This window comes from Budorcas taxicolor, chromosome 14 (assembly GCF_023091745.1).
Source record: "Budorcas taxicolor isolate Tak-1 chromosome 14, Takin1.1, whole genome shotgun sequence".
Lineage (NCBI taxonomy): Eukaryota > Metazoa > Chordata > Mammalia > Artiodactyla > Bovidae > Budorcas > Budorcas taxicolor.
The window spans coordinates 24,299,965-24,311,163 of NC_068923.1; the positions used below are offsets into that span (position 1 = coordinate 24,299,965).

Here is an 11,199-nt window from a genome sequence, read left to right on the forward strand (position 1 = left end):
TTATTAAAAATGTGGGCCTCACTGAGCCCACAGAGCAACAATGCAAAACAAGAGGCTTGATTTATTTGATGGGCTGGACGATTCTGGCAATGTAGAGTGAAAAGTGTGTGTTTTCTTGTTTTCCCCACAAGGCGGAGCCCCTGTCCACACTCCCTAGACAGAATTGAGGACACTCAAATGTGGTGAAAGCGTGACATTGGTGCATTGGTTCCAGAAGAGGGCCTCCCAGGGGTTAGTATGAGGTCTGTGAAGATCCTCTTGCCTGAAACCTCGCTTCTCAGGTTACAGAGACTGTAACTGTAACTGATTGTAGCACGCAATATACTACATTTTTTTAAAAAGTAAGTGTATAAAACTAAGTTACTGCAAGATAATTTATATGAGTGATGGGAAAAATACTGAAAGGATAAACATCAGAATGTCAATATTGGTTATTTCTGAGAAGTGGAATTAAGGAGATTAAAATGTTCTTCATTCCTTTCTGAAACTTTTGTTTCACAGTGACCACTGTTTTGATTGTCAGACAAGTTTCATCGGTAGAAGAGAATATATAAAGTGCTCCTGCTGAGTGATCGCCCTGCCTCTGAGCGCTTACTCGTTTCCCTCTGGGTGGGCTCTGCTAGGAAGAGCACGGAGCTGGGAGTGGGGAGACCCGGTCCTGGCCTCAGGCTCTTCCTCTGCTCCCCGTGAATTGCCTGAAACACACACATGTGCACACCCACACTGCCCTCTGCACACACGAACACTCACAGCCCTTAGCCTGCACCCCGGTCTGTAGTGAAATCCCTGAACAGTGCCGCTGGGTGACAACGGAGCAGTTTGACCCACCGCTGTCATTTTACAGGTGGGGAAACAGGCTGAAGGAGAGCGGCAGGGTGCTGAAATGAACGGGAAGCTGGCCAAGTCCTTTGTGAACCTGGAGAGAGGTCGAGCAGCTTCTTCCACGACAGCGATCCCATTCTTAATGACATGGCACAGTAATAGCTGACACCCAGGCACTGTGCTGAACACTTTATTTACAACTTTTAAAATTTTCACTACAATCCTACGAGCTAGGAATTCTAATCACCCCATTTTATGGGGGGTGGTGATTTTACAGGAGAAAGAAGCACAAAGAGGGCAGGATATGCCCAGAGCTACCCAACTGTCGGCAATGGGGAGGGTGTTCTGGTACCAGCCTCTACAGGCCCTCCTGGAAGAATCCTGATCCAAGGTAGGACTCTAGCCTTACTGGGGCCCCCACTGCCCCAGACCTGGATGGGCAACTGAGGTCTGGGGGCTGGTCCTGAGAGGGAGAGAGGAGTGTGAGCTGAGCTGGGTGGAGCCCCACCGTCACCTGGGGCCACCTGTGTGGAGGCTCTGGGCCAGCCGCTCCCTGGAGTCAAGGTGGTGGGGCACCCTCCTCAGGCATCAGCCTGGAGGGCCGTGGAGCTGGGCTCAGCCAGAAGCTGCAGCCCCGAGAGGGACGCATAGAGCACAGACAGCTGCGGCACCACCTCAGGGTCCCTGGTGACTGAGTGGCCAGGGCCCCGCAGCTCCAGCCCACAGCTCTCCACCAGGCTCCGGGTGAGGGCTGCGTCCTCATGGTGCAGCCAGGAGAGGACTTCTGGGTGCAGCGAGAAGCCTGTTTCCTCCATCTGGTTGTAGTTCGGCTCTAAGATGCTCGTCACCTGCCAGGAATCACCCAGGGTGAACACACAGGCCTCCCAAGGCTGGAAGCAGTGGGACCCACCCCTAGGGTGGGAGCCTGGGGCCTCTGATCACTGACCCCCACTCCGCACCCCATCTCCGCCGCCACACCTGAGCCTGGGGCCTTGCTCCCTGCAGAACTGGGGCTCCAAGGACCATGCCCCCAAAGCGCGCCCTTCCCTGCACTGCTTGGGGCCTTGGTTCCCAGCACTCCCAGGGCTCCCAGCCCCTGCATACACTGTTCTGCCTGGAGACCCACCCCATCTCTTCAGCCATTAATCCCTGAGCTGCGTGGAGGGGCTCCCTTTTGGAAACACCCCTGAGCCCCCACAGCTGCCAACATAAGCTACCCAGTGCGTCTCCTGTTCCGGGCACTGTCTGTGATCACCTGTTAGAGTCTCCACTTGACCAGCCTGTGTTCTGAAGCCCGAGCAGAGGGCCCAGCTCAAGGCAGGAACCCAGCCTAACCCCTGAGTGAGCCTGCCTGTGGCTGCCATAGTGGTCTGGGTCCACAGGGGTCGGAGCCCAGTGCACCCCCCTTGCCCCCTCCCCAGGCTGTCACCAGCTCCAGCTGCTGGGCCAGGACCCCTCTCTCCAGGCACTAGGCCAGCAGGCAGTGTTGGGTGGGACTCAGCGCTGCGGGGAGGCAGGGGTCAGGGCCACCACAGACCTGCAGCTCCTGAGCCTCTCCTTGGGGACCTGGCAGCCCCAGGGAGGATGGGCTGGGATATTGGAGCCCTGAGGTGGGGACATGCCCCCCACCACCTGGGATCTCTGGGGCCATCTTTCCCCAGAAGGTTCTAGAAGGCGGGATCTGTGCCTGCCCTGGAAGTGCTGTGTGGCCTTCAGTAAGACCACTCCATGGCCCTCCTCAGTTTTCCTAAATCACAATCCGTCGAGAGTGTGTGGTGGCCTTCACTGACCAAGAGCGTTCGTGTGTAGTAGCTCACTTCCGGGACCGGTGGCTTTGCGAGGTGGTTACTAACCGGGAGATGGTGAGACCGGCCTAGGCTCCCCCTGCCGAGCCAGCACAAGAACCCGGCCCTTCCTCCAGCCCCAGCCCACAGCATCCTCTTACCGACCAGTGCTCTGAGAACGCAGAGGATGGCCCTTCTTCTCAAGGGTGACAGACCACCCGGAGGGTGCTTAGGATGAGGCCCCTGGGGCCACCCAGCTGTCCCGGCACCCCGGTGTCCAAGACTTGCTCCAGCTGCAGGGGGGCGGCAAGGAAGAGCAAGGAGAGGCAACCGTGGGTTCCCATCTGTCCTCCGTCCATGCACCCGTCCCCACACCCTGGAGCCCCAGCCCCTCACGGTGCCAGGGAGGCTGGGACGAGCCTGGGTTCAGCGCCAGCAGCGCTGGACCACAGTCTCTCCTTAGGGTTCAGAAGGAACCTCGCACAACAGCTGGCGCCCAGTGAGCGGGGCCCCAGGAGGTCATGTGCCACCAAGACCCAGAGCATCTCGTTCCTGCCACTCATCACCCCCCGCCCCCTCCCTGCCCTGACCACCGGGCCCCTCACCCTGTCTTTGAGCTCCTGCAGGGCCCGGGGGCTCTGAAGCAGCTCCCGGAGGGCACCCAGCAGGGAGAGCCGCGGCTCTGGGGGCAGCCTGGCCAGGGCCTCCAGCTGAGCCCCCGCCTGCCTCCTCAGGTCCTGGAGGCCAGGCCCCTCGCCAGGGGCCCTGCCTGTGGGGGGAGGTGTTGGCACTGCTGCGTCCTGTGCTCAGACTCCTGCCTGGTGCCAGCCCTGCCCTGATCAGCCCCCAGGAAGCTCCGCGTCAGGCAGAGTGTGCCTTGATGTGCTCACCCCTCCTGCCTTCCCTGGTACACCGTAGGCACTCAGCATGTTCTGAACGCCTACTGCATGCCAGGCACTGCACACCCTCACCTTATCCTCACCTTCCGCCTTCCACCATCTCCCTCTCCTCCTCCTCCTCAGTCGCTTACCCTGCCTAGGGCTGATGCTTCAGCTCAAGGAGAGGCCACTTCTCTGCCCTGCTCTGTTTGTTTCTCGGATCCCTGGACTGAGCCCCCCTCCGCCCCATCGCCCCTCCGGGATGGCTAAGGCGGGGCTTCTCAGGGTCTCAGCGCCCCTGCAGAGGCGGGTGCGTGGGTGGATCTGGCAGGGTGGCCAGAGGGCCCTGCCTTCCCACCCCTGTTTTATTAACCATTTAGGCTGCCTCCGGAGAGCCTTCCAGGTACCCAGTGCTGCCCAGACATCACCACCGATCTTCCCGACCTGGGAAGAAAGACCCGCCTTCCCCTTGTGAGGTTGGGAGACACAGCTGGACCTGGCCCACGAGCCCCGTGCTCACCGTCCTGCCCACAGCCTGGTCCTGGGGTTTTGAGCACATCTCCATCCCCCCGGGGAGAGGACACAGGGCCCTCCGGGGCCCCGAGTGACACATGACGACTGCTTGGGGCAGGAGGGGGCCTGACGACGGGGTCAGGGCCTTCTCCAGAGAGGCGATGATTTCTGGCTGGGTTCCTGAGCTCCTGGCAGGGGTCACTCACCTCCACTGGCATTTCTACAGAGCTTCCCTTCAGGCAGGTACAGAACAGCTGCGTGGGAGCAGGGGTAGAGAAAAGAGAAAAGTCCCTGGACCACTGATGAGAGGCCCACCCCAGTCCACGTGATTTTCTTGTCTCTCCCTTCTTCAGGTCCAATGCCCAGGCCCCGTCCCCACACCTCCGGGCAAACTGGGCACAGGCGGGATGGTGGGGCCTCCCTGAGATCTGGCCTGGAAGCCCACTATCAAAGCCACCTGAATGCTCAGGCCCACGAGGAAACAGCCCCCCTCTCCCTCTTCCTGCCCCTTACTCAGCAGCTGCCCCCACCCCCACCAGTTCCTCTGGCCTCTACGTGCCCCAGTGATCCTCCTCATCACCAGCTGCAGCACCCTGTAGGCCAAGACAGTGCCCTGTGGGATGCCCACTGCCTTCTTCTTGGCCACGGTGCTCTGACCTGCAGCTGGGAGGTGGGGGGAGAGACTCTAGGACCTGCAGGATGGGGTCTCAGGGCTAAACAGGAACAGAGGATGGCGGGCACAGGGGGAGGGGCTGCAGGAAGCCAACATGATGACCAGGGGCTGTTGAGGTTGGAGCAGAGAAAAGTGCAAAGGCAGGGGTCACTTGGGCACAGCAGGAAGGCACTCTGCAAAATACATTACACATGAGACATTTCCAAAAACCCCAAGGCTTTCTGGGGTCAAAGCAATCCACGGTGGCATGGCAAAAGCGCTCAAAGGTCCCACTGCAAAGAAATGAGTTTTGTTTTGCCTCACTAGGTGGTGTTCAGAGTTTGGAGGGTTCACTTCGGGAAGGGCTGAGCTGGAAGCCTGGGGCGTGGCAGTTTGAGAACCTCCATAGGTCGTCCTCTGTCAGTGGGCAGCTGACGGAGGGGCTCTCCAGAAGCTGGGACTCCCGAGGTGGGACCAGTGGCGCCACTGTCAGCACCAGATCCCACCGGAGAAGTGCTACCGAGAAGCAAGAGAACTATCCTGAGGAATGGATGAGACAAGAGTATGGAGACCGTTCTGTACAATGTCTGAGCTTCCGGACCATATTCGGTATGGTGGCCTGGAAACTGACCTCCAGGTGACCGGCCCTCACCTGCACTCATGGGGATGGTGAGAGGTAGGGCCCAGAGGTGATGCTGTGAGTGCAACTCGGGACCCTGCCTCCCCCGTCACAGTGGGGACCAGGGGCAGCCCATGGACGCTGCATGGCAGAAGAACAGAGCTGGTGAGGAGCAGGTCTGAGTCTTGAAGGCCCGTCGAAGGAACCCTGCTGGTCCCTGCCCTTAGCACATCCCGGGCACTCTTCTCATATCGCTGCAGAGTCTCACCCTGATTCCAGCGCAGCTTCATGGACCAGATAAGGCAAGCTCAGAGGGCCAAGTGACTTGCCCAAGGCCACACAGCCAGCCAGGGGCAGAGCTGGGGTTCGCAGCCAGACACACCCAATGTCAAAGCTGATGCAATACGATACTGCACTATGATACTGCTCCCCAGCAGCAGGTAAGACTCACCTGGGAGAGTCAGAACACCAGCGACTGGGTCCTAGTCCACACCAGTGAAAATTCTGTGTGTGTGTGCGTGTGAACTGGTATTTTTAAAAAGTCAAAACCCAACAAGACACCTCTCCAGGTGATTCTAAAATGCAGAGTTGACACAAGGGCCCAGGGACTCCACACTCCTGGGTGAGATGGGTGGTTCGCCAGGAGGGAGGGGTGGGCTCCTTGGTGGCTTTCAGCACCCGGCACACCAGGTTTGTGCCCCCAGGGCACCCCCTGCACCTGGACGTGGCGCAGCTGGAGGAGAGATAGCCGCCCGGCTCCTCTGCTTGGCTCTGAAACGTGGCGTCCTGCACGGCCTCCGTGGCCTCGGTCACCACATACAGGCTCTCCTTCTCCTTCCAGCTCTGCAATTCTTGGAGGAACGAGGGTCTTGGAGTCCTCAGTTTCCTGCCGGGGGTGCCGGTGGGGGCAGGAGAAGAGACAGAGCTTGGGGGGTGCTCTCTAGGGCTCCCCTGCTCTGGGGCCTTCCGCAGTGGGCAGCCTGGACTCTGTGCTGATATGGGCGGGGGAGTTGGGGGTGGGTTACAGCGAGGGCCTGGCCTGTACTCAGGACTAGAATTCAAGGTCAGGTGGGGGTGGTTGGAAACATCCACCACCTGAGACATCTGTCTTTGGCAAGACATAAAATGACCAGCCCAGGGGCTGCCACTGGGCTTCTTGCCAACTGAATCGAGCAAAAGGCGTATGTTCGATGGTTCATGTGGTGTTTAAAAATTTTGAGATAACATTGAAATTGGTGGTAGTGGTGATGTAGTCATTCAGTTGTGTCTAATTCTTGCGACCCCCTGGACTGTAGCCTGCCAGGCTCCTCTGTCCATGGAATTTCCCAGGCAAGAAATACTGGAGTGGGTTGCTATTTCCTTCTCCAGAGGATCTTCCTGACCCAGGGGTCAAACTGCAGTCTCCTGCGTTGCGGGCAGATTCTTGACTGAGTCACCAAAACCCCAGTTTTAGCTTCTTTCAAAAAAAAAAAAAACAACCCAGTGCCACGGAGCTCACATTCCCACCTGGCAATAGGCAGGCGCAGCTGTCGGCTTCAGCAGGCCTGTGTCTCCCAGTTTGCCGGAGTCCCCACCATGCCCTGTTGCCTCACCCTTGGTAGCTACCCCACTTCTGTTTCTTTTTCTGGCCTTAAAAACAACCAAGGGTTTGAAATCTCTGACTTAACATGAGTCCCTCTCACTGCCAACTCTCTCTTCCTCGGGGTGGGGGGGCCCTGCCCCTGGGTTTGCTGCTAATAGTGGACATCCCCCCATGCCAAGCTACTCCTCAGAAGGCTTCTTGCCAGACCCTCAAGTGGCCGGGGCCTTGGGGCTTTTGCCTCCTGGCCCCCGGCCCCGGGGACCTGGGCCCACCTGGCTGATGTACCCACCTCTCCCCCACCAGAGTCTCCCAGGTGTGGGGGGCACCCTGAGCATCTGCATGGCCAGCAGGGAGCTGCGGCTCAGCGCGCCGCTGCCCATTGCCTTCCCCTGCTGCCCGGTGCCCAGGCTCCCGCCCCTCGTCACGGCTCCCGCCACCGTCTCCTTGAAGCAGATGGGTACACTGCGGCTCAGCTCTGTGGGGAGAGGTGTCCAGGCGCGGGGCCTCAGGCCCCAGTTTGGCCTCCACCTCTTACCGGCTCAGTGTGACCCCAGGGCAAGAAGCCCTCAACTCCCAGAGCCTCAGTTTCCCCATGTCTAAAAGGGGCGGAAGAATAACAGGGTTTTCCCTCCAAGAGTGGTGGTCAGCATTTATCAAAGAAATTGCCAACAGGGTCCCTACCACCCAGTAAGCACATGGTGCGTGTCAGCCATTATGGCGATTAAAGTGATGATGATGAATACTCATTAGGGAGCTGGGACAGGAGGGAGGAAAAGGTGCACCCTTCTCCCCATGGCAGGCACATGCTGTCTGGGGGTGCCCCTGGCACATGCCTGGGCTGAGAGGGCATCAGCTTTCTCCCCCAGGTGGACCCTTTATCAACCCGCCCCGCAGTCCCCTCCACTCTGCCAGCTGCCAGCCCGATGGGGGAGCTGGGCTCCAGGGTATCCACAAGGGAGAAGTGCATGGGGATGAAGGGGGGTGTCCCAAGGCCAGAGGGGGCATCTGTGCTTCTTCCTCACCAGGCAGAAGGGGTGCAGGCGCAGGGTGCTGGCCAGGCTGTCCGTGGGCACCAGCTCTCCCTTCCTGCCCAGCTCTCTGACCTGGCCCTCGGTGTCCCTTGAGAACAGTGATGACATGTTCCTTGAAGGGTGAGAAGGGAGGGTGTCACCCAGGGATGTGGGTGTGGGGGGTCCTGGTGAAGCTTTCAGCCAGTTGAACTTCTAACACAGTGAGAAGGGGGGTGCCCTGAGCAGAGGGCCCCCAACCCCCATGCCTCGGTGCTAAAGTCAGCATGTAGGTGGAAATCACAGGTGGTCAGAACCCCCTGGAACCATCCTTCCAATCACCCCACCACCACCTGCCTGCATGGGACCCTGAGAAACTCCAGGACCAAGGATGCCTCAGTCTGAACAGCTGTTCCCTTGGGAATGTTACTCTGTGCCTTGTTAAGTATATACATATTTTCATAAAATATTTATGTGTGCTGTGCTTAGTCACTCGGTCGTGTCTGACTCTTCGCGACCCCATGGACTGCAGCCTTCCAGGCTCCTCCGTCCACGGGATTCTCCAGGCAAGAATACTGGATTGGGTGCCATTGCCTTCTCCAAGGGAAGCCCATATTCATAGATTATTATTATCTATAACAATACCTCCTCTTGGGGATTGTGACCAAGACTAACGCGCTGCTTGTAAAGCGCTTGGAACAGGGCTGGCACACGTTGATAAGCTGTCCCCTCGGGGATCTGGCCCATCTCATTCTCCCAGGTAGTGGGGCCCAGACAGGGTCCAAAGCTGGGGTGGGGGGTGGTTGGGGGGTGAGCAGGTGGGGGCAGCAGCAATTTGCTTAGTCTTTGCTAGCACTTGCCATGGCGGTGGGCACCTTAGCTCTGAGGGCGCCGGGGAGCCACAGAGGGCTCTACGCAGGACAGCGAGAATGTACACCAGCGCGTGAGTTTCAGGAGGAGCGCCTTGACAGCCGGGAGCACAACCGAGTGGAAAGCGGAGACTTGAAGAGCTTATAAGTACATCCAAGGGATGTGACCGTGGGCTCCAAACCAACAGGACAGGTGTGTTCCCAGCTGGGGCCTGGGGGAGAGTGTAATGGGTGGAGGGAAGTGAGAGGCTTACTTCTCCATTAGGCATGGTGCCCAGGGCCCCACAAAAAATATTTTTAATATGAGTAAAATCAGAAGAAAGAAATTTTTAACTCTCAAAGAATGTCATAATACTTAATATTAGAATATTTGTCTGTATACGAATACACTTAAGACCAAAGAGAAATGTAACATATGGTTGGGAGTGGGCCAACACAGTCTTAAATGGTAATTTTAGGTTTTTTTTTTTTTTTTTTTCGTGGGAGTGTTAAGGACTCTTGAGTCTGGGAGGCAGCATCTCAGTCATATGAAATGAAAAGATGCTTGCTCCTTTGAAGAAAAGTTATGACCAACCTAGACAGCATATTCAAAAGCAAAGACATTACTTTGCCAACAAAGGTCTGTCTACTCAGAGCTTTTTCCAGTAGCCACGTATGGATGTGAGAGTTGGATTATAAAGAAAGCTGAGCACTGAAGAATTGATGCTTTTGAACTGTGGTGTTGGAGAAGACTCTTGAGAGTTCCTTTGATTGCAAGGAGATCCAACCAGTCCATCCTAAAGGAAATCAGTCCTGGGTGTTCATTGGAAAGACTGATGTTGAAGCTGAACCTCCAATACTTTGGATACCTGATTCAAAGAGCTGACTCATTGGAAAAGACCCTGATGCTGAGAAAGATTGAGGGCAGGAGGAGAAGGGGATGACAGAGGATGAGATGGTTGGATGGCATCACCAACTCGATGGACATGAGTTTGAGTAAACTCTGGGAGTTGATGATGGACAAGGAGGCCTGGCATGCTGTGATTCATGGGGTTGCAAAGAGTCGGACATGACTGAGTGGCTGAACTGAACTGAAGTCTTGTCAACTCTTTTGACCCCATGGACTTATGTAGCCCGCCAGGCTTCTCTGTCTATGGGATTCTCCAGGCAAGAGTACAGGAGCAGGTTCTGAGAAAACTGCTCCCAATTTTAGTATTTTTAGGGAGGAAGGTGACTTCATGGCCGGCTAGGGGTGGCTGCAGACGGTCCCACTCAGTGCCTGCAGCCGGGCGCTGCCCGAGGGGACCTGAGAATTTGGGCTGCAACCGTTGAGAGGACCCCGGGGGGACAGTGTGTGATACGCGCCACCCCAGCTCATGGGGAGACTGAGAGAGAGAGAGAGAGAGAGAGAGAGAGAGAGAGAGAGATCAACCCCGTTGTCCCCCAGGACCTGGGTCCCAGCCCCCCCAGCCCCTATCTGAGCTCCGAGTGACGGGGGTGACTGTCCTGAACCCCAGGCTGTGCCCCATTCAGGAGCCCTCTCGGACACCAGCCCAGACCACCAGGGTCTCCAGCCCGGCTCATAGTGCCCGGAGTCTTCCACTGCTCCCTCTGACCCCTGACCCTGACCCATGGGGGAGAGTCTCCGGCTTTCAACAAGGGTGCTGTGGATGTACACTAATAAGCATGCTGTTTTTCTTTCATGTGATTTAAAGAATCAAACTGTTCCCAGGTTTGTAATTGTTTTTAAACCTCAGATGGCCCCTTCTCCACTAGCCCCTCACCCACCCCCCAGCTCCTCCCCAGAGATATCACTTTGAACTCTTTTTGTGGTTGTTTTCTCTCTTTTTAAGGACTATATTGAGATGTAATTCACACACAGTTCACTGTAATTCACACACACTTCAATGTCCAATTCAGTGACTATGAGTACATTCACAGAATTGTGGAGCCGTCACTGCAGTCAATCTTAGAATATTTTTATCAACTCCACCCCCCACCCCCACCCCACCACAAGAACCCCATCCCAACCACTAATGTGCTTTATGGATTTGCCTATTCTAGATATTTCATATAAATGAGATTATACAAGATGTGGTCTTTTGAATCTGTCCTTACTTAAATAATAAGCTTGCTCAGTTGTAGGCATTAAACGTGGACTTACACCTGGGAAAAGGAATTTAGGGCCCCTCCCGCTATACCCGCAAGAGTCCCATTCTTCCTCTTGAGTTATAATTCTCTTTGTTCTTTACTGTTACTGTAACTCTGTAAACTCTACTCAGCTATGAATAAACTGTAATTATTTTTTATTTCCAGGAAGATTTGGATAGTTTCTCATTGTCCTTTTTTTCTTTTCTATTTTCTATGTACTTATATCTAATTAAATCCAAACTTCGCCAAATGCTTAAATCTCCTTGTCTTATGCCCAGGTTCCAAGTATTGTATCAGTTTCATACTCCTGGAGAAATCTCTCCCCAAGGCCTCCTATCACTTA

The 11,199-nt window shown here is 56.1% G+C and overlaps 1 protein-coding gene across 1 annotated transcript; it reads right to left on the reverse strand.

Annotated features, from left to right (window-relative positions):
• Positions 1-1,403: 1,403 nt before the first annotated feature.
• On the reverse strand, positions 1,404-7,989 carry LOC128059650 (gasdermin-A-like). The gene is made up of 7 exons (XM_052652052.1): positions 7,873-7,989; positions 7,177-7,323; positions 5,883-6,111; positions 4,553-4,654; positions 4,204-4,251; positions 3,212-3,375; positions 1,404-1,670 (listed from the first exon to the last, which is right to left on the reverse strand). The coding sequence occupies exons 1-7, from the start codon at positions 7,987-7,989 to the stop codon at positions 1,404-1,406; spliced, it is 1,074 nt and encodes a 357-aa protein (XP_052508012.1).
• Between the last annotated feature and the right edge of the window lie 3,210 nt (positions 7,990-11,199).